Raw genomic sequence first — 26,856 nt, 5'->3', positions numbered from 1 at the left:
AGAGGGAAGAAGGAAGGGAAGGAAGGAAGGAAGGAAGGAAGGAAGGAAAGAAGTTTCATATTAGGATTGTTGGCCAATTCTTACTTTTTTTTCATGCCCAATATTGATTAGCGAGACTTTTTTATTAATAAAGGTAGCCAAGAAACTTGCTTGCATTGTGCACTCAAAAAACAAAAATAGGTAGCATTGCTACTGGGCTTTACAATATGCAAAGTGTGTCATGTGAGCCCAGGGCACCCTGGTGAGGTAGGTTTATTGTACAGATGAGGAAAATGAGGCACAGAGAGGTTAATTCACCTGCCCATGGTTACACAGCTGGTGTCAGGTAGGATCTGAATGCAAGAGTCTCTGGTCACAAAACACCACGCTGCCTTCTGTCTTACCCCTCTCTCCTGGTTAGCTGTACTTCAAATAGTATTTCCTTTGTCCTACATAGAGTTAGGCGTCAGTTCTTCTACACCTTTTGTTTAATATTTTTTTTCATTTATAAAAGATGGGTACCCTCCTTCTGTGTGTGTCTGGGAGCAAGGCTGGGGTAGGGGTGGGGGGAGTATTGCTTCCTGACACCAGAGAGAGCAGATATTTTCAGTAACATTTCAGGCTGTGTGCTTTAATCAATTGGATGATTCCATCTCACATTTATGTTTCGGGGGGGGGACATTAATGGGGTTTTGGGTGTTTTGCTGTGGAAGGTTCTGTTCTGTGGGGCACAGGGTATGATGAAACTATTTCTTGTGAACAGAAATAGTTTAGCATGTTCTGATATTATGACTAAGTCTAAATCACTCTTCCTTATATATCACATCACTCTAAGCCTGTTGATGCCTGTAAGCTCTCCAGGGCATATGAAAATGAGGCCTTGGGCTTTTGTGGCAGTGCTGTGTGGAGGGCTTATCATAGCTTGTGTGTTTGCATGACTCCAAGAGGTCTCTTCCCCCCTCCACCTTCTCTTTTCTTTAAGAAGAAGAAAGCTCATTCATGTGGCATAAGTTGTGTAGAAAGACTACATGAAAATTCAGGGGAGTGATTGAAAAGCTCCTATGAAGCAGATGTCATTGGGCTTTCTTTTGTTGTTTCCTTGTAGGTCTGATGTTGTGGTTCTCTGTTTTTCAATCGCTAATCCCAACTCCCTAAATCATGTGAAAACCATGTGGTACCAAGAGATCAAGCACTTCTGCCCTCGAACCCCGGTCATTCTCGTCGGCTGCCAACTTGACCTCCGCTATGCCGACCTCGAAGCCGTCAATCGAGCCCGACGCCCATTAGCCAGGTAAGGGCCAGCATGCCCATCATCCAAGGCTTTCTGTCCTTCTTTGGAGAAGATGATGGTACTGACCTCTCCTCATTAGCTGGATGCAGGCTTTAGATTAGGTTTCCAGTAGGAGAAAAGAGAGTGTTCAGTGGATTACCCAGACTCCTGCTGCTTCTCTTGTGACAATGGCACACATATCATCATCATCATCATCACTGTTATTATAGCTGGCATTTTTATATAGTACCTACTGTGTGTCAGCTATTTTGATAAGGTCTTTACAAACATTATTTCATTTAATCTTCAACCCTGAGAGGTAGACATTATTATTACATCCATTTTACAGATGGGGAGACTGAGGCAAACAAGTCTAGTGACTTGCTCAGAGACACAGCTAGTAAGTGTCTAAGATGAGACTTGAATTCAGGTCTTCCTGACTCTAGACCTGGTACTCTATCCACTGCTCACTCTAGTGGCCTCTTTACAAGGTGGCTTGCCGGCTGAGCTCAGGCAACGGTACATATAGTTTATTTTGTTTTTCTCCTATAAAAACATAGTGGGATCCCCTGGAGAACCATGAGGCCTTGGCCTTCTTAACACAATGATGTCACTGACAAACCAGTTCAGATAGAGAACCCAGAAATCTATGGATCAAAGACACTTAAAGATACCTTGTTAGAGGTGCCTGCTTTTCCTGGGTGTGATTACTGGCAGTAGCTGTCAGGCTAGTATTACCTGGCCTTGACCTTCAGCTTCTTTCTTTCTATAACAGTGAAGGGGAGGAAGGGGAATGCTGACTAAAAAATCTAATAGGAGCTACAAAATGAAAATGTATTATGAGATTTTTTTTGCCCTTTGGGCATAAATATGATAACAACCCATATGTCTTGGAAATACGCCTTTGTTTTATTAAAATTGAGAATTATGGAAGGGGAAAGAGAAAGAAGCAAAAAAGAATGAAGAGAGGGTCATTCACTTATTTTTTTTTTAATGCCTAGAAGAGACAGCAGGCCGAAAGGGAATGCAGATGAACGGGATACCTTTGAAAGTTACACGCTGAATTTATTCTATATTTTAAAAGAAAGGCAAGCCATGCATAATTGAGATTAGCAGTGTCATGGACAATCTTCTTTTTCTGTTCTACAGTGAATATATAAATGCTCATTTTACTTGGTATTTACGAAGTTCAGAATAAAGTAACAACAATTCAAAAAGAAATTTTTTTCATAATTTCTAGAAAAGCAGCTTCACATTTTTCCAATTCAAGGATTGTCGTTTTTTTCAAAGGACAGTATTAAATGATGACTCAAGTCTTTTCTTTGCCCTTCAGGATCTTTGTAAATTTTCGTTGTTGTGTTTTTGCAACTGCAGGCAAATGTATGGTAATCCCAACCATCAGCTGAAGGCTCTAGCTTTATTAAGTTCTTCTGTATATTTTTTCTTTCTGGAAACTCTGGATGAAATTGATTCAAGGAAACATACACAGACAACACCCCCACATACACACATGTGTTCACATGGGTACCTTACCTCCATATGGTTTCACACATCTTTTATTCTAAGCCTGACTATATAAAAAAACACCAAAATGCCTCAATGATCAAGTGAATCAAGTATGAATTATGATCTTATAGCTATGAATAGTTTTCATTTGACATTTTCAAAATGTGCCAAAATATATGTTAAATATTACATTACCAATTGCACTCGTTTCTGACTTGAGAAAGGCAAAATATCACCAGATCATGTGATGTCGAGCTGGAAGGGAACAGGTTGGTCCACATTTATAGCTCCTCTTATGAGTTGATCAACAATCATGAAACATGTCTTTACAGTAAACAGTCAACAAGCCTTTATTAAATGCCTGCAATGTGCCAGGCATGGGCTAAACACTGGAGATACAAGGAAAATCAAAAACAGGGTCTCTGACCTTAAGGAACTCCAGGCAAATATGTGAATACTTGGAAAGACTGGTAAGATTCTTGGTAATCTGCTCATGCCTTTGATGAGTCTCAGAAACACAGCCATGGTAACAAATAAGGTTTTTAATAATACATCTGATGCTTTACATTCTTGGGTTTTAAGCCCTTGAAAGTACATTGATATTGGGGCGGCCAGGTAGCACAGCGAGTAAGAGCACCGGCCCCAGTGTCGGGATGACCTGGGATGGAATCCGGGCTCAGACACTTAGCATCCACCCAGAAACACCTGGCAGTGTAACCTTGAGCAAATTACTTAACCCTAATTGCTTAGGGGCAGCCGGGTGGCTCAGAGAGTAAGAGCACTGGCTCCAAAGTCGGGATGACCTGGGATCGAATCCGGGCTCAGACACTTAGCATCCACCCAGAAACATCTGACCATGTAACCTTGAGCGAGTTACTTAACCCCAATTGCTTAAAAAAAAAAGTATATTGATAGGGATGCTCTCATTTGGTTTTCATCACAGATCCTTGTTTCTCCTTTGTTCTCAAAGAGAACCATGACATCAGGAAGGTGATGTCATGACTTGTAAGCAAATTGGATTTAAGTGAGGGAGGACTGAACAAAGTCACCAGCCTCACTCCCTCCTCCAGAGCCATCTGGGTCCAGTGGCAAGATATAGATCAGGATGACTAGAGATGGCCCAGGATACAGAGGGAGACCCCAGAGAATAAAAGAAGAATCTGGCCATACTCCACCTTGGTCAGACCACATCTGGAGTTTAGTGCTTAGGAAGGACGTAGGCAAGCCGGGGAGAATTCACAAGTTCACAAGAGGGCACTGAGGCTAGTGAACAGCCCCTAAATCATGAGCATCCATTGAAGGAACTGGGGGAGCTCTGAAGAAGAGAAGACTTGGACTGGGGTCTTTAGGTAGTTAAAGATGTCATATGGAGAAGGGCTTGACTTTGTTCTGTCAGGTCTCAAAGAGCAGAAGTAGGAATAGTGTTTGAAAGTGCTGAGATGCATTTGAGACTTCCTCATAAGGAGAACTCTCCCTCCCAAAGTGGAACAGACCGCCTTGGAGAGGAGCAAGTTCTTTCTAATATGAGGCCTTTAAGGTGGGTGTTAGTTCCTCCCTGATATGAGTTAGGCTACATGGCCATGGAGGTCCCCATCCAATTCTATAATTATGTCATCCTTTGTTTATCCTCACAATGTGATGTGCATAATAACAACAATTTAAATGGAAAGACCAACTGTCACAAAGCAATCAAAAGTGAGTTTGCCAAATTGCAAAGTCTAACTATGGCCCCAAGAACAGCCATGAGGAGGCAGCCCTAACTCACTCCTTTGCAGGGGTGGGAGATCCAGGGTGACAGATATGGTGGAGGTGGGGGTGGGGGTGTGAAACATTGCATGTCTTTTCAGTTTTTTTGATGTATTGATCAATTTTGACAATTATTTTCTCTTTCTCTCTTTTTTTTTTTTTTTTGCTTTTTTTTTTTTTGAAGGGCAATTGGGGTTAAGTGACTTGCCCAAAGTCACATGGCTTGTTAAGTGTCTCAGGCCAGTTTGGAACTCAGGTTCTCCTGACTCCAGGGTCAGTGCTCTATTCACTGCACCACCTAGCTGCCCCCCTCTTTTTCTTTAAAAAAATATATCCTTTGTTATTTAGGATGCCTTTCTAGGAAACGGAGAAATGTCGGTGATGTAAAAAAACAGACTATATCAATAAAAAAAATTAATTACACATGAGGAAACTTTCGCTCCAGGAGATTAAGTAATTTGTGTACTGGAAGCCATGTGGCATTGTGGGAGAAAAAGCAATGAATATGGTTGATCCAGATTCGAGTTACAACTCTGCCATTTATCATGTGACCTTGGGTAACTCCCATCACCTTTCTGAGTTTCAACTCCTTTTCCAGAAAATAGAAATAATAATAATACTTATCCCATAGAATTTTTATAAAGATCAGATGAGATAAGGTACGAAAAAGTTGTTTATAAGCTATAAAGTACAACAGCCACAGAGTCCCCAAATTTAGGAGAAGAAAGGGATCTTAGCGGCCATCTGGTCCAACCCCCACATGGAAGGACTCACTAGTGTATCATAAAGGGCTATACAGCTTTCACAGCTTCAAAGTGCAGTGAGACTTTTTAGACACCCCATACATATGTCTAATATGTGTGTGTGTATAGCTACACAGTTTTAGTTATGTGAAGGTGTCATAGACATAAACCAATAAATATTTATGGAGAATTCACAGAATGTAAACAGTAGTGCACAGACCTTACCTGCAAGCAATTATGCTATAATTAGGGAGTCAAGTATAAATACTTAGGTTCCCTCTTTGGCCCTTTCCAAAGAGGGGCCATCCAAAACCCATCCAGGCTGCTTAACCACATACGTAGCTTAAAAGCGATGGGAATCAACAGCGCTATTTCATTCATGAGATGGAGGATGGCCAGGCCTTACTCTCTGTAAGTGTACTCTCTGCCCTGCAGAAGCCCAGCCTCTGACCTAATGATAGAGTCTGAGGATTCTTCCCTCCTGTATTCTCAGGATGCCAAGGCACTGACATCCATCTGTCAGTGAACTTGCTTTTTTGTATTGCATTGTATTGTATTGTATTTTGTATTGTCTCTAATTAAAATGTGAGATCCTTGAAAGCAAAGACTATCTGGCTTTTTTGTTTGTATATCCAGAGCTTAGCACATTGCTAGGCTCTTGTATCAAGTAAGGACTTAATAAAAACTTTTTCACTCATTCCTTAATGTAACATTAAATAGTAAAACCAGCAAGATTACTAGATGGTGTGTAGGTGTATCCCAGCTGATCACTTGAAAACAAGATATTAGGTAAAACAATGTTATAGGGGGCAGTTACTGCCACAGTACATAGGAGATACATTCTCTGACTATCTCTTTTTGTCTGCATTTGTATCCCCAGAGCATAGGACAGTGCCTGACACATAGTAAAACTTGTAATACAGCTAGGTCCTGATTAGTATAAATATTGAATGCCATGAAGGGGTCATATTATTCAAATTCACTATTCAAAGGTAAAATCTTATGGAAAAAATGGTCATTGCTTCCAACCCAATGGAAATAGGCTAAAAGAATCCAAATAATAAGACTATTTCACATAAACCATTGTTTCTGCTAGCCAAGACTTGGTTGTAAATTTCTATTGACTTGATTTGCTATCTTGATCAAAATTCAGACTATATAATGACTTTAAAATGGTCTTTCCAGGGCTCTCTTTAAAAAAAAAAAAAACGGTTCTCTCACTACATAGCGTAAGACTTGGGGTGCTCTGATTACTTTTTTTTTTTTAATGAGTTTACTTACACCATTTCAATGTTCTGTTTCAGGCCTATAAAGCGAGGAGACATTTTGCCACCAGAAAGAGGCCGAGAAGTTGCCAAGGAGCTTGGAATCCCGTATTATGAAACAAGTGTGTTTGACCAGTTTGGGATTAAGGACGTGTTCGACAACGCAATTCGAGCAGCACTGATTTCCCGAAGACACCTGCAGTTCTGGAAATCTCACTTGAAGAAGGTCCAGAAGCCTTTACTTCAGGCACCATTTCTACCTCCTAAAGCACCTCCCCCAGTTATCAAAATCCCAGAGTGTCCCACCACGGGCATGAACGAAGCTGCCTATTTATTGGACAATCCGCTGTGTGCCGATGTCATGTTTGTCCTTCAGGATGAGAAGCATATTTTTGCACACAAGATTTATCTCGCTACCTCCTCTTCCAAATTTTATGATCTTTTTTTAATGGAATGTGAAGAGTCTCCCAGTTTCGTTGAAGGCACTTGTCAAAAAGAAAAGCCCAGTCAGGACTTTCCAACAAGGACTTTGAGTCTTGATTCTGATGAAGAAAGTGTGGAGTCTGCCTCAATCCCTTTAGCTTCTGAAGGCCGAACATCCCAAAGTGAGGGTGTGTTGAAAGAGCCAGAATTGGGAGCTGGGGACCTCCCTCCATTCACCAGAGACTTGTCCACATGGAGCAAAGGGTTCATTGATATGCACAAAGAAATGCTAATCAACCCTATTTCCAATAGAGTAGGTTTTGTGACTGTGGTCAGAATGGACTCTTCCCTTCAGTTGGGTCCTTTTAGGACCCTGCTTCAGTTTCTTTATACAGGGCAATTAGATGAAAAGGAAAAGGATCTAATGAGACTGGCTCAGATTGCAGAGATCCTAGAAGTATTTGATTTGCGAATGATGGTGGAAAACATAATGAACAAAGAGGCCTTCATGAATCAGGAGATCACTAAGGCGTTCCATGTCAGGAAGGCCAACCGGATAAAGGAATGCCTTAGCAAGGGGACATTTTCAGGTGAGTGGATCCGATGATACATCCCAGTACTTGTCTCACGGATTCCTTTTTATGTTTTCATAAAACAGTGGCATAGACAAGAAAGAAAATGAGAAAATGACTTCCATTATGGGAGGCATATATGCTAATCAATCCTATTACTCAAGATTCACCCCCAAAAAACCTTCCCTGAAACTTTCTCTCTCCCCTTCAGCTACTCCTGTGTCCTCTCACTAACATTTACCAGGAAGAGAAAACCCGATGGTCCTCGTACCTTTGAGGTGGCGCTCAACAAAGCTTTTGGTGTCACTCTCCTGTACCCTACGTTACATCCCGCACTTTATTCCTTTTTAGCTTTCCTTTTCCTTCTCTCCCTGGCCTGACTTTCTCACTTTACTCTTCTCACTTTTTTTCTCCCCTGTTTATGCCTTAGATCCTCCATTGGTACTGTGGCGCCTTCCGGTGGTGCTCAGTGATTTGTTGACCCTTTGAGGATAGAGTATTTGGTATTTTTTACTTCATTATTGTTTTCATACCACTGTTTTACATATAGATTTTAGTGCCTGCCCTCTTAGGGCAAGGGTCAGAGTTCTTTATTTTAAGACTTCCTTCACTATATCTCCTCATGATGTAGATCAGGAAGTGTTTGTTGGATGAATTTTATTTTTGATAAGTATAATTGCTTATTGACCAATGCATTCCAGTCTTTGACCACCAGAGTGGACCATAGCCTCACAAGTTAACATGGACCAATAACTTTAAAGAAAAAAAATAAAACACTCAGTGGAAATAAACCAAATGTATCGAACTTATCCCCTTATTTTCTGTTCACACTTTTGGTTCTGATGGAAATCTGTATTCATAGGCAAAACCCAATTATATTTTCAACCATTGATCACTTGGCCTTCCTAGCATTTTTGTCTTTAAAAAGTAACAATGTAATTGACCCAAGCGAAAGGGAACTTGGAATAGAATCAGTAAAAGTGGCAGGCAACCTGGAGTGGTGGTCCAAGGACTGGATTCAGAAGACTACAAATCCTGGTTTTGCCACTTACTACCTCTGTGACCCAAGGTAAGACCTTACCCTCTTGGGTCTCAGTTTCCTCTTCTACAAAATGAGGGGATTTTTCTAGAAGACTTTGAAGGTCTTTCCCAGCTCTAAACCTCTTAAATTTGTGATCTGCAGTAGGGGTAGCAGGGTAGCAAAGCCATCACAGGTTGGGGAAAGGGTTGTTGAACCCAATACCTCTTGCTTAAGCTATCCACCAGTAAAGTGTACTTAGGACTCTGTTTCTTCATTCCTGAAGCAGATGTGACGTTTAAGTTGGATGATGGGGTCATAAATGCCCACAAACCACTGCTTATCTGTAGCTGTGATTGGATGGCTGCCATGTTTGGAGGATCATTTGTGGAAAGCGCCAACAGTGAGGTACATACCTATTTTGAAAGAAAATTTGTTATTATAATTTCTTTACAAGTTATAGGTGGAAGAGAGGACTGGATACCATGCCATACAAGGATTGGTCAAAGAAAATGGAAATGTTTAACTGAGAGAAGAAAAGACTTGGGTGTAGGGTGATGGGAAGGATACTTTCTTTATTTCAAGTTTAAAAGACTATCATGTGGAAGAGGAATTAGACTTTGGCACTTCACAAATGCTTGCTGACCTGACAACTTGATTTGAAATAGAAAAGACACCCCCCCCAAAAAAAAAATTGCAACCCTTTTCAAAGTAAGGAAAAACCAGGCACCAGTGCAAATGGCTGTTTGACTAAGCTGAGAAGGGGAGGGGCAGAGGGGAAGGAGATGAGATGGCCCCTAAGATTCTGTCCAGCTCTAAATCTCTGAACCCTGCATCTGTAAACAGATTAATTTATGCCAAAACAAGAAAGCAGCACACAGAAAAGAAAGTGTTGCTGTGTTTCCGTTACTGAAAAGTCTGGGCCTGCCAGTTGGGTCAGAGCAGCCAGCCTCCAGAGGCTGCCAAGGAGACTAAGCAGGGGCCCAAGATGCTCAAGGTCAAGCACGTAGTCAGAAAGGAATGCCGTCAGAGCTGACTTCACAAATGCTAATCCGTTTTATCCCTTCCCAGAACAGACCCAGATAGTCCCCAGATTAAGATGATGGGAGATAGGACCAAAACATTTAACCTAGGAGATAGAGCCCAATTGTATGTTTTATTGACTAATTAGTGTTTTCCCCCCAGATGATGATGACGATAAGAATAATAGTAATAATAACAGATTTGTAGAGTGCTTTAACCTTTGCAAAGTGTTTTATATATGTTTTCTTATTTGTATTCCTTAACAATCTTGTGGGGTAGGTCCTGTGCGCAGTATTATCCCCATTTTATAGATGGGGAAACTGAGGCATGGAGTAATTAAGTGGCCTACTTCTGGTCACCCAACTAGAAAGTATCAAAGATGAGATTCAAGCTCAAAGTTTTCTTGACTCCAGACCTAGCCCTCTTGAGCATGCAGAAACCACACCATGAAAACACAAAACCCCCAAACTCCCGCAGGTAGCGTGCAGTTATATATTCACTTATCACCTCAAAGGCAGGGCAGACTGAATCATATATGTTCAGTGACTGTGGTGCATTTGCTTTGCTTACTGCAGTGACTTATAACCTTTATGTAGAAGTGCTTCCCCCACATATAAAAAACTTGTGCCGCTCCCCCACATACACACATGTGCACACACACATAGACAACATACACTTTTTATAACCCAGTCTGTGCTGGTGATGGAGAACACACACACACATACACATTCCAATTTGATTTTATTCCCACATCATCACTGTCATTTTTGTTGATTTTTACTAGATCTTTGTTTTCTCATGAAAAAAGTAGATTGTTTATGTGGGAGTTGGGTCAGACAATATCTAATAACTTTGACCATTCTTTTGTTCTGCCTCTCCCCTTCCCCTAAGGTCTCATATCCTCTAAGGGTTCATGCCTCACAACTCAGGAAATTCTGGCTTAGTAAGAATGGCCACATTCCATTTTCCTCTCTTACCTTCTGGATCTCCTTCTCCCTTCTTCCTTCCTGCTTCCCCTGTAGTGGTTCCATTGACTCTACCCTCTGAGCAGAGTTTAAGGGCATGAGGGCTGTGGTATGGAGGTGTTGAGTGGGGAGAATCTTCCAAGTCAAATCTTTCTTGCAACATCTTGCTTCCAAAGAATTCTTGCTCTTTGCCAGTGACATATTAGTTTACTTAGAAAACCTCAGAGAACCAGTAAAGGAACAAATTCAGATAATCCATAGATTCAGTCCACACTAAAAATAATAATCACCTCATTTCCATTTTGTATATACTTCTGTATATACAAGCTGTATCTTCCAATGGAATATATGTTCTTTGAGAGTGAGGGATTGTTTCACTTCTGTTTTTATATCCCATATATAGGAGACCCTTAATAATGCTTATTGATTGATTGATTGATTGATTGATTAAGCTGAGTAGCAAAATACAAAATAAATACAAAAAATCAACACAGAACTAACAAAAACCAGTATTAAGCAATAATATGAGAAATTCCATTCAAAATAATTGCAAAATGAATAAAACATCAAGAACAAGATATACTCAGGACTCACGTGGACACAGCTACCAAAAACACTTCACTGAAAGAGAGGAAGACATAAAAGGAGAGCTCCTTAGTGTTCATTGTTGGATCATGCCAACTTAGTAAAAATGGCATTACTAAATAATTGAAAGATTTAGTGCTATGCCAACCCAAACTACCCAGGAAATATTTTGGTAGGACTGGATTGCATACTAAGAATTGGAGCTCTGACTCACCAGAAATGAGCAGGTATATGTGTTAAAGGTGAGGATTCTGTTTTCAAAGAAGGAAGGGAGGGCAGGGCAGAGTAGTCACTAAGGGACTCACTGATTGATTGAGGGTAGTGAGTCAAGCTGTGGACTTATTCTTCATCCCCAATTACTTTTTATTTCAGAATTTCCTGGTGAGGCTCCAGTTTTTACAAACAATTAAGGATCTCTTTTTCTGTAGCATTATCAGAAATGATGTTAGTTTAATCTCATACTAAATGGAAAAAAGAACGTCCTTGTTGGTATGCTTTTAAGGTTTTTTTTTTAATTGTTTAATACCTTGGAAGATGCTGTATTTCACTTATATTTTCCTCATTACTTTTAATGTAGCAGTAAGCATAATTCTCTTCCCAGAAGCACTCAGCACGGGGCTCATTAAAAATACATGCCCAGATTGTGTAAGCAGTGCTCTGGGGGGGGGGAGTGCCTGCTCACTCACGTGAGACCATTTCTGATTGTGAGCCTAATAATCTGAGCTGATCTTTGCAATTAAAATGATAAACCAATGAAACTTGAATATGCAAAATATGGTACAATCTTAACGTGATACATAATCTCCTTTTCTCCCTTTTTGTGGTCTTGAAATTTTAATGCCTTTAATCATTTTCCCTGTGACCTTTCTCTTATTAAAAAAAAAAGACAAGGAACACCCAGCTTATGTGACATTGTGTACCCACAATCCCCTCCCTCCCATACACCAGGAAAGGAGGGATGAGGATCCCTGGAGAAGATGCATCCTTTAAAATGCATATTTTACAAATCCAATTCCTACATAAGTATTTGACTCCTTCTTAACTTACCCCTAAAAAGGTATTAAAAATTAACTTCTTGGGGCTTTTAAAGTTAATTCTAAAGTTTGGAACCAGAGCAAGAGCCTTGAAAATTCAGTCCTGAGAAGGAAATGAGTTCCATGGCGAATTCAGTTTTTGTCCCTTGCGAGGGTGGGCCACACATCCTGCCTGTTGCCTCTGAGGAAGATGCTGGTGCTTACCATGGCAGAAATTAAGTCACTAAGGAGAAGAGGTTCATGGGGAGCCCAGAGGAAAGACGGGTCACAGGCCCAGGCGGACGGACGTCAGTGCCCAGTGGGGGCTAGGGGAGCACAGGGCAGCACTGCTTGCTGGTGTCTGTCATCACGTGCTGGCTGGAATGATTTGTTTTAGTCTGTGAGATGGGGGGAGAAGGGAGAGAGGGCTGAGGTAATTTTAGCATCTTCTTTGTGATGGACACATTTGCTTTATTTTTCTTGGAGAGATATCCTAGGATACACTCCTAACAAAAACATACAAAAGGGGGTTGAAGACACAACATTTGAAAGATTGCTTCCCCAGCTGGGTTGCCCTGGGAGGTGGCTGATTCTGCTATCCTGCAGGACAACCGCAGCAGTGTCCTGATGGGAAGACCATCAGAAGGGCAGTAGAAGGCCTGGGTTTGAATCCCAGCTCTTTCTGCCAGTGTGATCTCGAGCTTATCCCTTCCCTCTCTGTTTTACCCTGAGGGATGGGACTAAGTGACCTCTCAGGCCTTTTCCAGCTCCAAATCTGACTTCTCAGAAGTGCTGATTTACCCCCAAAGTTCAGCTCATGGACACAAAATCAGAGCTGAAATTTTAAGGGGGTTTTTGCAGTTAAGCTTGATAGAATTCCATCATTTTGTATCCCTTGTGCTGGAACATGGTGGGTACTTAATGAAAGTCTCATGACTGACTGAGGCTCATGGATTTTTAGAGCTGGAAGGGACCCTCTATGCCATCTAGTTGATTTCCCTCCCCCATTTTGCAGAGGAGAAAATTGAGTCTGAGAGATGTCAATGACATGTCCAAGGTCACATAGATTATAAGTAAAAGAATGAGGATTTGAAGCTGGGTCTTCAGACTCCAAATCCGGCATTCATAGAATCCTAAATCTGGAGCTGGAAAAGACCTCAGAGGCCAGTTAATCCAACCCTTCTCATTTTATAGAAGAAATTCAGGGTCCTGCATCTGAGATGAGATCCGAATGTGGGGCCTCTGAGCCCAGAGTCCATTTTCCACTGTATTATTACTCACTCCAGGACTCACTCTCTGTCCTGCCACATGAAGGGAATTCATTCTGTTCCTTTGACCATAGCACTTGTCCCTGCATCACTGTCCGTTTGCATGAGAGACGTCTCATCTTTAAAAATCACAATAATAATCAATAACAATCATTTAAGACTTCAGGGTTTGCCAGCAGACACTTAGGCCCTGCTGTGACTCAAGACCCGAGCCGAGCGGGCCCCATGCTGCAGAAGGACACCCTCAGCCTCTGCCTTGTCTTTCCAGGTAACCCTGCCCAGTATCAACAAGCAGTCGATGCAGGCCGTGCTGGATTACCTGTACACCAAGCAGCTGTCCTCCTGCTTGGATCTGGACACACTTGAATTAATTGCCTTGGCAAACAGATTCTGCCTGCCACACTTGGTCGCTCTGGCAGGTGAGCATCTCCCCTCCCCAGGGTGGGGCAGGGCGGGGCACCCAGAGTGACTTGATTCTATTTCAGTCCCTACTATAGTCGTCTTGACATGTGATATATAGTCTTCTTTTCTCCCTGTTTGTGGTCTTAACGTTTTAGTGCCTTTAATCATTTTCCATGTGACCTTTGTCTTATCAAAAATAAAAAAAAACAAGGAACACACAGCTTGTGTGACATCGCTCACCCACAGTCCCCCATCACACCGGGGAAAGGAGAGAACATTTATCTTTTTTTTTTTTAACACTCCCTTTATTCAGTAGAATGCACATTTTACAAATCCAATTCCTACACAAGTATTTGACTCACTCTCAACTTTTCCCCTAAAAGGGGCTATAATAGGGATTGAAACAGTCAGGGAACACACACAAGCTGCAGGCTCCAGAATGCCCAGAGCAGACCCTTCTGGTATCTCCAGTGTATATGCCAGGATGCTTCCTTCTGGGCCTGGAAGATTGTCCCAGACGTGGCCCTGGGATCTCAAAGGCCGCTTCTGGAGCACTGCAAGCTCAGTGGGATTGAGCCCAGGCTCATTAAGAACTCAGGATTTTAGTGAAGGCTCAGGTAGGTTTGTCATCAAGTTTGCCCCAGAAAAATGAGTTGTTCAGCCACATCAGCCCCCCGAAACCAGATCATCTAACAAGCTAAAGAGGGTCTGAATGGTCTATGGGGGAACAAACGGACGAAAAATGTGGCTGGAATGTGGCGATGCAGAGTGAAATAGAGTGTTTATGGGGTTGTGGAATGTGGACCAGATTCCTTATGGGTATGGGCTGAATTGCTTCTGGGCTTATGGAATGTGGGTTGGATTCCTGATGGAGCCACAAATGTTGAGGGAAATTCAATTCAGCAAATCTTGATTAAACATCTAGTTACTGGGTACCATGTCAGGTATTGGGGCACCCAGGTAGCACAGTGCACAGGACGCTGGGTCCTGGAAAGACTCATCTTCTGAGTTCAAATCCAGCCTCAGACACTTATTGACTGGGTGACCCTGGGCAAGTCTCTTTAATCCTGTTTGCCTCAGTTTCCATTTCTGTAAAATGAGCTGGAAAAGGAAATGGCAAACTGCTCCAGTATCTTTGCCATGAAAACTCCAGATGGGGTCATGAAGAGTCAGACATGGCTGAAAAACAATTAACAAGGGTAACAGCAAAATGCCAGGGAGTGGGCATACAAGTCATTCCTTCAGTCAACAAGCATATAGTAAAATACCCATTGTGTGCCAGACACTGTTCTAGGTACCAGGCATATAAAATAGTCCATCAAGAAGCATTTATTAAGTGCCTACTGTGTGCCTACTGTGCTCTACACTGAAGACACAAATTCAATTAGTATCTGTTCTCATGGACCTTAAGCAAAACTTAAACAGAGTCCCTGCCCTGACGTCACTTGGGAAGTATATGTTCCCAGGTAAGTAAATATGAGGTAATTTGACAATGAGTAAGAAAGTGTGGTGTCATCTGCCTGAGTAAACATATATTAATTACCTATTGTGTACATAGATCTAAAATAGATTCTGAGGGAAAATTAGATGAGGCATGACCCATGCTCTGTAATTAACAGACTAGGGAGTTCCCTTGGAGCCCCAAGAAATGAAGTGAGATGGCCAGGGTCAGCCTGTGTCAGAGGCGGGCCCTGAAGCCAGGCCTTCCTGCTCCTCTGCCAGGGCTGTGTACATTAAGCCACACTGCCTCTCCCAAGACACTCGAAAGCCCAATAGAATGTCAGTATACAGAGAGTTGTAAAATGGCGTGTGGAAGGGGAGGTCGCTGCAGCTGCGGGAGGCGTCTCCAGGTAGTCTTCACTGAGTGGGGTTTCAGAGGATGAAAGAGTCCTCAGCAAACAAAGACCGAGAGCCTTCCAGAAAGAGAAGCCATGGAGGTGGGATGTTTGGGGAAGAAAGAGCTGCCTGCTTGGGTTGGAGACCAGTGGTGATGAACCTGGCAAGGACCTCCAAGCCTGTCTAGACCAACTCCCTCATTTTACAGATGAGGAAACTAAAGCAAACAGTCACACAACTAGTAAGTGTCTGAGGCCAGATTTGAACTCAGGAAGAAGTCTTTGCAGGCTCCAGTCTTGGCCAAAGTGATGTCAGAGGTGGGATCAGAACTAGTGTTCTTATCATTGTCCTTTCCTGCTTCTAGTCAGGGCCACTGGAGGTAATTGCTCTGGAGTAGTCTGAGGAGATCTGTGCATAAGAAGCAGGTCTCTGCCCCATGAAGGGTGGGCAGGAGAGGTAACTTCAGAGGAGAGAGAGTTTTGCAATAACCCTGGTTGAGGGGCAGGGAGAGGGGGAATCAGTGGGACCTAGTAACCAATTGCAAGTGAGGCTGAAAGGTACCAATATCTAGAAATATTACAGAAGGGAGAAGGCTTAAACCTGGCCCCAAAGGACCACCCATATCAGCCCTGCAGCCATTACCAGGGCAGCCATGAGGAACACAGAAGTCTGCATACAGTAAGTGCTTAATATTCATGGAATTGAACTCGATTCAAACCCAGCACTGAAGGAAAACTTGTTCCCAGGGAACCAACTGTAAGCAGAATGAATGAAACATTTGCCAAAACAAGCTAAGTAGCGAGATCATAAAGAAAACCAAATGAGGAAGTGGCCAGGAGCCTCCCCTGCCTCCCAGCCTCCATGCTTTGCTGTGGATTGATTCTCCTTGCCTCTGTATTTCTACAGGGGGGGCATGAATATCTTCATCTCTCACAGCAATATAATACTGGTAAATGTTTGTTGAGGCCTGAGACAAGAAAGCCTGGTGATCTGGAAGAGAAGAGACTTAATGCCTGGATAGAGAGGAATTCACTCCACAGATAAGGGATGGAAATTCAGAACGAAGAAAAGCCCATGCTTTTAAGGCAGATGTTCTTAACCTTCTCATATGCTGTCTGGTGACCCCGATGGAGCCTCTTCTCACTAAATGCACACAGCAAAATGACCAGGATTAACAAAGGAGGTGATGAAATATGACTGTTATCAAAAAAAATGTTTCTGAGTCCCCCAAGTTAAGAATCCTTGGTTTAAAGAGATGGAAGGAGATGAGACATCGCAAGCCAAGATGGGGGCAAAGACTGGAACTGAGACAAATTTTTTAAATGCTGAGCAACACAGTGTAAACTCTGCTTCTGAGTGGTCCCAGAGATTGCCAGCCCTGTCTTCCTGGTGACTAAAGGTCTCACTAAGCTCTATGGAACAAGAGGTTTTTTATTTGGTTAATTAACTTCCCCAGCCTTTAGGACAGGTCTAGGCAGCCCTACACCTCAGGTCATTACCTCTCCCCCTAAAAAACACCCTCCTTTCCCTGGAGGGCCTTTCCATTCTTCCCTTCACCTTTTTGCCACCTAAGAGTTATACTAATATCTTTGCTCATCTTTGCCCTCAAATCCAATAAGTTGCCACCTTTTCAAATTCATTTTAACCACTCTTGGGGGCCCTTATCACCTCTTGCTGGGACTCCTTAAGTAGCCTTCTGACTGACCTGCCATCACCCTCCTCTATACACAGACAGCAAATTGATCTAAGTACAAGTCAGACCTTGTTAGCCCTGTGCCCAAGAAGCTTCACCAGATTCCCATTGCCCTTTGGGTAAAAGATAAACTCCCGAATTTGGCATCAAATTGTTCAATTCCCTCTTCCCTCCTCGCTTCTGCCTCTGGGAACCCCCAGTGTCTCTTAAAATTCAACTTGGGGGCCTGATCCTTTAGGATGCCTTTCCTGATCACCTGACTGATCACACCCTGCCCAGTCCTGGTCGACTTGTTAATGTCAGGTGCTGGACTTGGAGTCAGGAAGACCTGAATTCAAATCTACCTCCTATACTTACTAACTCTGTGACCCTGAGCAAGTCACACTTTTTTGGCCTCATTTTCCTTACCTGTAAAATGGGGAGATTGATCCCAGTGGCCCCTGGGGTCCCTTTCAGCCTGAAATGTCTGATCCTACCATCCCAGGCCTGAATGGTCCTTACAACTGTCTAAGATCCTTAAATTGTAGATGCCTATCTGAGTTAGTGGATGGAACTCCTCACGGGGAGCTTGTCCAGACTGAAGTCACAAGTCCAGTGGGGGAGGGGGGATAACCTGATCAGCTTGTCCGGTGCCAGGAATGGAGAAGGGAGCATGGCTTGGCAGCAGGCTGCTGGGGAATGGAGGGTCTTCCAGCTGTTGGCTGTCCCCCAAATGTCACACCACCACTGCCACTACCACATGCTACTCAGAAGAGGACTGAGATCCTTAGTTGAAGAGGGTCATGGGCAAGCAATTGGATGTGGAACTGGCAGGGCCAGGTTTGAGCCTTCTCTTTAATGCTCTGGCTGGGTGACCATCAACAAGTCCCTCTGCCTCTCTGAGACTGGGTTCCCCACCTGGAACGTCTGCCGCACAGGACAGCTGAGAGAATCCACTGAATTCAACCCACTTATGAAGCGCGTACTGTGTGTCAGGTGCCGAGGATACAATGACAGAAAATCACAACTAAACAACCCCTGCCCTCAAGAAGCTTAGGTTCTACTGAAGGAGAAAAAAATACTGTGCACAGATGATGATGATGGTGATATTTATGCATGTGCTATTATATGTATAAAGCATGATCCTATTATACAGTTGAGGAAACTGAAGCAAACCGAGGTTAAGTGACTTGCCTAGGGTCACCCAGCTAGTAAGTGCATTCTCACTGGTGCAGCACTGTGCCTAATGCACCACCTAGAGGCCAAATGTGCAATGTGCTTTGCAAGCCTTGAAAGCTCTCTAGACATGTTAGTGAATAGCACTCACCTGTCCCTACGTCCTCTTTCTCCCTCAGAGCAGCACGCGGTGCAGGAGCTGACCAAAGCGGCCATGAGTGGGATCGGCATCGATGGGGAAGTGCTGTCCTACTTGGAGCTGGCCCAGGTTTGTCACTGTTGGCTTTCCACCCTTCCTATGCCCTCCTTCAGCAGTCATGATGCCCTTCTAACATCCCAGCCCTGCGTCTGACCAGATAAAGGTGTCACCACTCAATCCCACAGTGTGCTGCCCTGTGTCTGCAGCACAGATCTGAACTGTGTGACCCTGGGCAAGTCACTGCACCCTCTTTACCTCATCTGCAAAATGATGTCAAGAAAACCTCAAATGGGGTCACAGAGAGTCAGAAATGACTGAACACTGCCACCTGAGTGGCAGTTTGAACTGAGAGGAGTTTGAACTCCAGTCTTCCTGCCACCAGGTTATGCCACTGAACCTCCAAACTGCATGTGCCCTACAGGTCTTCAGCACAGAAGTTCAGGGCTAGCACACATGTGTTCTGGTTCTCTTGTACAGTTTGAAGTTTGTTTACTGGCAAAAATCCCAGCCATCTAAAATGCAGCTGGGGAAGGTGTGGATTGGAAGGACCTTCAAGATCCTCTCTCCCAACCCCCTCATGTCACGGATGAAGAAAGGAGGATGGGGTGGGAGGGAGAAGGAAAGGAAATGCTTTTTCCCTGGGTCACACAGGTTGTAAGCAGCAGAGTCAGAATTCAAACAGATCCTCCAGCCCCAGCCCCAGACCCCTTTGTCCCACATGTTTATGCTTCTCTTGGACAATCAATCCAATTTCTGGCTACTTCCCCCTTTTGAACTGCTTGCTGGGTAATTTCTAGGGAGAGTAAAAGATCCCAGATCCTACCTTTCCAAAGCTTTGCCCTGATGTCATCAACACCTCCCTAAATTACTGTATATTCGCCAGATTAGAAAGAAAAAGTATGGACCTTAGAGTGATCCAATTGGCCATTCCCCAGTACAGCTTTGGCCATGAGATCTTTGTTAAGAAAAGGATTCATTTAAAAAAAAAGTTTTCAGCAAGTAACAGAAGAAACATAATACTGTGCTTATAGCAGAAAAGGGGAAAAATCAGAGCTTGAAAAAATGCCAGTTTTAGAGGTAGATGGAGGAAAATATAAACCTGAGCTTTAAATGTAAATGTTAAAGGTTAAATTCATTAAAAATGTGACAAATAAAAAAAGAAAGGATGCATTTTCTAACACAAATTAGTGTCTTGTGGGCTTTTCTCCTGTATGTCCACTCATTCAGTAAGTGTTTGTGTTCTAGATACTTAGGCAGAAATCAAGCCTTCCCTCAGGAAGCTCACATTCTCACATCCCATCTAATTTGGGATCATAAACATACTATTGGTGGGGCTTCCCTCAAGAAAAATTGGAGGGGCAGCTAGGTGGCACAGCGAATAGAGCACCAACCCTGGAATCAGGAGGACCCAAGTTCACTCCGTCCTCAGACACTTAACACTTAACAGTCATGTGAACTTGGGCAAGTCACTTAACCCCAATTGCCCTGCCCTCCCCCCTCCAAAATAAAGACAAAAAAGAAAAATTGGAACTTTAACATGATGACATCAGTCAGTGCCCCTGTATTAGAAACAGCCAAGAGATATAAAGCATAGTGTGCTAGACCTGGAGTCGGAAGACATGAGTTCCAAACCTGCCTTGGACACTTCTTAGGCTGTGTGACTTCAGGCAAGCCCCTTAACATCTCTCTGCCTCAGTGTCTTCAAGTGTAACATAGGGATAGTGATTTTTGTTGTTGAGTTGTTTCAGTCGTGTCCGACTCTCCATGACCCCATTTGGAGTTTTCTTGTCAAAGATACTGGAGTGGTTGCCATTTCCTTCTCTGGCCCATTTACAGATGAGGAAACTGAGGCAAACTGGGTTCAGTGACTTTTCCAGGGTCACACAGCCAACAAGTATCTGAGACCAGATTTGAACTCGTCAAGATGACAGCATTGTTCTTCCAGTCACCCAAATTTGTAACCTCACTGTCGATCTCAATGATGTCGCTCAGACCCACCTCACATTTCCAGTCTCTCTTCTTGTCATTTTTCCTTCCCAGCATCTCTCCCGTATGCCCCTTTCTCTCCACTCAGCTGCCACCCTGGTGCAACCCTTGTCACCTCTCTCCTGGACCGTTGCTTGTTTGCGTCTCTGCCTCCATTCTCTTCCCATGTTGCCTCCCTGGCCCCAACCACATGCTCGTTAACTTCCATTGGTCCCCTATCACCTGCCTCCAGGGTCAGATAGAAGGTCCATAGTTTGGCATTTAAAACTGTTCCCAATTTTGCAGTCCCTTCCATACGCTCTGTCATCCAACTCCGCCGGCCTCTCTGCTGTCCCTCTTAAAAGACATTTCATAACCTCCTGACTCTGTGCCTTTGCAGCGCCTCTCCCCATACCTGGAATTCTCTGCCTCAGTTTCCCTGGCTTGTCTTTTCACAGGAGGCCTGTCTTGGTCCTCCCAGCTCCTAGTGCCTCCCCCTTTCAGATTACCATTCATCTACCTGGAAATGTCTTGTATGTAAATGAGGATGAGGAGGATGGTGATTAATTCCATTTTCTCTCTCCCATTAAAAGGTGAGCTTCTTAAGAGCAAAGGGTCCTTTCTTTGTATCTCTTGCCCTTAGCACATTACACTTAAAATATGCTTGTCCAAATGGAATCTAATGGCCAAATGCAAAAGAAGTCTCTTTTACTAGAGCCTCAGTCAGAATCCTCATGGTGCAGGGTATTTGGAGGAGAGGGCACAAGTGAGACTCCTGGCCTTGTCAGTGAGGGGGCTCAAGGAACTTGAGCAGTGACCTCCCTTCATTTCTCTCTAGGTTTCAGCTCCTCCCCATCCCTGAAAAATAAGGGGGTTGGGTTTGCTGCCCTCAAAGGCCTGAGCCTACCACCTGGGTTCCAGATGCCCCCTCAGTGGCTTTGCCAGGCTGTTTCCTGTACCTTCTCACTTCTGGGAGCCCTCCACCCTCTGCCAGGCTCAGCTCTGCACATGGGGCCATTCCTACTCCCTCCACCCAACAATACTGCCCCCTCCCCCCACACACAGAGACTTTGTTTTGAGGGTAGGCTTTGGTCCTTTTTACTTGGTATCCTCAGAGCTTAGTATATGGCCGGTGGGACAGTAGTCACTGGAAGATAATGAACTGAATATTCCCCTAACAACAGAACCTTTTCCCACTTCTCCCACTCGCCCCTTCTTTGTTCCCAGACTTCAGGGCTTTGAGTGACCTTTCTGCTTCTCCTCCCCACAGTTCCACAATGCCAATCAGTTGGCAGCATGGTGCCTTCATTACATCTGCACCAATTACAACAGTGTTTGCGCCAAGTTTCGCAAGGAAATCAAAGCAAAATCTCCAGGTGAGAGAAACAATTGTCCAGGGGGTCCCAGATTCCCTGATAGTACCTATGGACCTCAGTGGCCTTGGAAAGGCAGCAGAGACAGCAGAAGATTGCCATGGGACTGGTTAGGAACCCTCAGAATCAAGTTGCCTCTTCCCTCCCCACGCCTTTCTTCTTTCCTCCCCTCTCTCCTTTCCTCCCTCCTTCCCTTGTTTCTCTTTTCCTCCTTCCTCCCTCCCATTCCTTTCTCTCTTCCTTCCCTCTGTCCTTCCCCCTTCCCTCCCTTTCTTCCTCCTGGTAGGAGGACATGATATTGGCCAGAAATAGCAGCTTCCTGGGAGCATAAATCACAACTTTATATAGATTTTTTTCAAGTGTATTCACCACTCACCAAGATGCAGGCTCTTCATTATTCAGTCTCCAGAAGCCACATGTGCTTATCTAAGACAAGGAATCATACTGAATAGTATGGTGGCGCTAAGTAAAGTTCCCGTGACAAGCGCATGGTGGGCATTGAGATTCAGCAATCCACCAGTAAGGGGCCACTGCTCTAGTATCAGTCTGACTTTCTCTGGAATCATTTCCTAGACTCACAATCCAATTCTTTCTCTGCACTTAGGCTTTAACCCCCTGGACTAGCAGCCCAGGTTTTTTTTATATTTGTGCCCTGGCCCATTTTCTAGGCACTTTGTCCAGACTCAGGGTTTGGGGCCCTTATGTCTTTTGCATATTACCCAATGCTTCTATAAACTCTCAAATTTTCTTTCGAGACCCATAACCTGTCATCTTTTCTAGGCTCTCAACAGAAAGCTTTTCCTAGACCCGCCACCTAATAGTTTTCCAAGATTTGTGGCATGGCAATTTTTTTCTCATCTCAAGGACTCACACTTTTGATTGGTTCTTGGCTCCATGCTATTTTGAATCTCACCACCTAATGCTTTTTTTAGATTCCTAATCCATTCACCTCTAGACTCACACCTAACACAAGACTTTCTCTAAACTTGTGACTTAGTGAGTTTTTTCCCTACACATGCATGTGGGCACTTTTTCTAAGGTCTCTGCCTGGCAGTTTTCCTAGGTTCTCTGCTTAGCACTTTTTCTAGATTAACAACTGATATTTTTAGCTTTCAGGTCCAGCACTTTTCCTAGACTCAACCTAATGCTTTTTTTTGAGACTTGTAACCCTGATCCTAATTCCAACCCTAATCCTTTCTCTTGAGTCATGGCCTAATACTTTTTTGAAAACCTCAGTCCAATTCTTTTCCAAGATTTCAGCCTGAGGATTTTCTTTGAATTACTGCCCAGGTCTCTTTCTAGACTTGGCATTATTTCTAGACTCACAGTCTTGGCATTTTTTTTCTAGCCACATGACCTAGCAATTTTTCTAAAATCATAGCCCTAGACTTCTCCGAGGCTCTTAGCTGAATGCTACTTTTTTCTACTCACACAGCAGTACTCTTTTTTTCTAATTCCATAATCTAACACTCTTTCTAGACCAGTATTCAAGGTTCGTACCTTATCAACCAGCTCTTACCTTTTCTAGGCTCATGCCATAATACACTTTCTGGATTTACCCAACCAATTCTTAGTCTAGGCTCTAGACTCTCTTTGTGGACTCATGGCCCACATTTTTTTCTAGACCTCCCCCTTCCAGCTCACAGTCTTAACTCTTTCTCATTGTCTAATTCTCTCTCCGCCAGACAATCAGGAATACTTTGAGAGGCACCGCTGGCCACCTGTTTGGTACTTGAAGGAAGAAGATCACTACCAGCGAGTGAAGAAGGAGAGAGAGAAGGAAGAACTGGCACTGAATAAGCACCACTCAAGGCGGAAATGGTGCTTCTGGCACTCGGCTGCCACGGTCGCCTGAGCAAGGAAGGAGAGAACCCCAGGAAAGACCCGCCCATCCCCCAACAACAGCAACAACCACAACAATACTGTAAGATTAGTCGTCGTCTTAGAGATGAGATGAAGGTCAGGTTTCAGGCACCGATTGGACTCTCCATCAGTGCATTTACCTTCCAGAAATATCAAAGCACAATCTCCCCAGAAATGAGCCTGGACGACTGACGCTGATGATTAAACTGCATTCCTAAGACTAATATGTATATTTTTGGTTAGGGAGCGTGATAAACTTAGTCCATTATGACAATTTCTTTTTATACAGAAAATCCAGCATTCACATTTCAAATTCCAAATTGGAAAAAAAATATTTTTATATGGTCTTGTGTATTTTGTTGAGACAAAAATACTATGTATTGCTTAATTTTACAGGCCACAAATTAACCACAAGGAGCCAGCCCCACAATTAAGTTGTAACTATTGGCCCACAGACGGACATGAGCACTGAGGCATCATTACATAATGAGACGGTTATTCCCACAGTTGGAAGGAAAGAGTCAGAATGAAATTCCCCAAACTGGGAGTTAGGGAGTATTTCATCTTTGTCCTTCTAAGCAACATTGGTATAATTAGCAAGTCAACTCCAGGAGTGGGTATTTACAGTATTTGCTGTGTAAGTGGTAGTAATTATATGATTATGTGTGCCATGTAAAATATAGTGATATCAAATATTCTGTTGTTGAAAGTGTCTAGATTCAAGAGGATAATCTTCATAATCATTAGAAGGGCTTATTAAATCCCAGCATTATCCAGGGCCAACTCACTGATGGACCTGAATATAAAGAAAGAGAATTCTGCTGTTGGTATTTGGGTGGTTGTCATGGCTGTTGGGGCCGGGTATTCCTTGATCTCTGCAGGGTCTCTGCAGAGTGTATTTTCCCTGTTGACTGGAATCAGGCATGGGGGACAAGGTGTGTTCCTGATCCTGGGCTCATTCATTCAGTGTGCTCGCATCTCACCCCCTGAGCTGGGTTGCTGCATTACCCTTCCCCATGGATTCCCTTGTGGAACTCAGTTCCTCTCTTTCATTCTTCCCAAGGAAAATTCATTCAGCTGCATCTAAGGGCCAGGAAGCCTGGCATCTCTTCTAAAGACTGAAGGCGCCTGATAAAGGGGGCATCTTATTAGAGACTGGAGAGCTGAAGACTCAGTAAGAATTCTACAGGGTTGGAAGCAGATCCTTCATGAGTTAGGCCTGGCTGTTTTGCCTGTCTGAGTTTTCCTTGATGGAGCAAATGGTCAAGAACTTGGAAACTTTTCACCTGAGCGGTCTCCCATTCACATCTCCATAACGGAAATGACCAGCCCATATGAAACAGGATTCCAAGGATTCAGCTGTATACCCACAATGGCCCTGGGTGTATGGCAGAGTCAGGACTGGTTCTCATTAGTTGCTTGGTATGCTAACATGAAAGGACTCTTTTTTTTTCATCCTAGGGTTATAAAAAGAGGCAGTTGAACACAAACCCCAGTGCTGCAGATCAGGAAAGAATTTCCAGATGACAGCCATATGCATTTTTAAAAAAAATATATATTCAGGTTAGAGATGGATATTTATTCCTGGCTGTAGCAGCACCCCAGGGCAATGGAAAACTGCTTAGCATCGGATGACATCAGGGACCCAAGCTGATAGGAGAGACTCCTTTAAAAAAAACGAAAAGAGTATTTGGTACTCCCCTTCCCCAGCAGTTTGCACCATCCCTTGATGAAGGAGGTCCGTAGAAAAAGAATGATACCTACATAGTAACTGGTATGTCATTGCTTCATAGATGGGGTAGGCAAGAATGAGAGGGTAAAAGCCAAGATGAGTAAAAAATTAACATCTCTCCTAACAAGAAGTTCTAGCCAATTGGGTTTTTAACAAAAATTGCTAGTCGGTTTTGTATTCTCAAAGCTCTTGTGTGAATGTAATCTTGCCAAAACCAAACAAAAATCCAACAGTGAATGGATCCCGGTGGCCCTGGGGTATATGCAATAATCTCCACTTGACTTTGTTCTCAGCTGCTGAAACCAAGTGGCTGGTTCATTTGGTTAATGCTGGCTATGGCCTTTACCCTTGGTGGTTTTATTTTATGTTTTTTATTTCACAGAAAGCCAATAAAATTGTTTAGCTACAAAATGTTGACTGTGGTTGTTTGGTTTGCCAAGGAGGAACCCTGCCTTGTGCCTAAAAGGGTAATAGCAGGGCTGTAACAGTTGTAAAAGGTGACTGGATAAAGGGAACTGTGGTAGGAGTGAAGTCCCATCTTGCCTCCAAGTAAGGGTTTTCTGGGAACAGCCTTTGGGATGGGATCCTGGCTCATGTCTGGCTGTCGACTTTCTGTGGGAGAGTTACTTAGAACTTCGGGGCTGGACCTCTGGTCATCTCAGGAAATTGACAGAGATGCAGAGAAAGAGGGAGCTTCTGAGGCCCATTCTGAGAGGTCTTGTTTGCACAGGGAACCAGTGGCCAAGGCAGACAGAAAATTCCAGATCCATCATAGAGTCAGGAAGAGCCGAGTTGAAATCCTCCAGTAGACGCTTATTGCTCTGCTTGGGGCCAAGCTGTTTAACCTCCCTGAGCCTCAGGTTCTGAGTCCCCTTCAGTCCTCCAGATCTCTGATCCTTTGAAATGGGTTTTGACCCAGATAATGGAGCAAGGGACTGGGACCAAATGATGTAGTGCCTGTGTCAAGGCACTTGCATCCCATACAAAGAAACAACATGCACAGAAAGTTCCGCCAATGGTGGCATGAAACGATGTTGGGTAGGGGCCATGAAGGTGGTCTTTCATTCCTTTCACAAGGCAAATCATTTCCTCTTCCCCAGTTTCTTGGTCTGAGAGGTTTGGGTTAGAGACTCTCAAAGCCTCGGAGCTCTAGATGCTGTGATCCTGAGGTTGAAGGATTAGAGAATGCCATTTGGGATCCATTCATTCAAGCAATTATTAAAGGTTTGCTGCCCCCAAACAAGACAAGCACTTGCCTTCAG

The 26,856-nt window shown here is 43.5% G+C and overlaps 1 protein-coding gene across 4 annotated transcripts in view; it reads left to right on the top strand.

Moving 5' to 3' along the window:
- The window catches only part of RHOBTB1 (Rho related BTB domain containing 1), a 200,680-nt gene extending 174,675 nt beyond the window's left edge, over positions 1-26,005 (top strand). For all 4 annotated transcript variants that reach the window (XM_069101844.1, XM_069101847.1, XM_069101845.1 and 1 more), the window contains 7 exons: positions 1,085-1,270; positions 6,549-7,522; positions 8,812-8,930; positions 13,645-13,795; positions 18,642-18,730; positions 21,897-22,002; positions 23,685-26,005. In XM_069101844.1, coding sequence (XP_068957945.1) covers positions 1,085-1,270; positions 6,549-7,522; positions 8,812-8,930; positions 13,645-13,795; positions 18,642-18,730; positions 21,897-22,002; positions 23,685-23,854 — 1,795 coding nt within the window. In that variant the 3' untranslated portion in view covers positions 23,855-26,005. The remainder of the gene's footprint in view (positions 1-1,084; positions 1,271-6,548; positions 7,523-8,811; positions 8,931-13,644; positions 13,796-18,641; positions 18,731-21,896; positions 22,003-23,684) is intronic.
- The last annotated feature ends 851 nt before the right edge of the window (positions 26,006-26,856 follow it).

Source organism: Petaurus breviceps, unplaced genomic scaffold (genome assembly GCF_028583685.1).
Source record: "Petaurus breviceps papuanus isolate PSGF00001 unplaced genomic scaffold, PetGlider_PUasm1.0 490, whole genome shotgun sequence".
NCBI lineage: Eukaryota > Metazoa > Chordata > Mammalia > Diprotodontia > Petauridae > Petaurus > Petaurus breviceps.
This window is presented reverse-complemented; position numbering and strand designations above follow the sequence as displayed.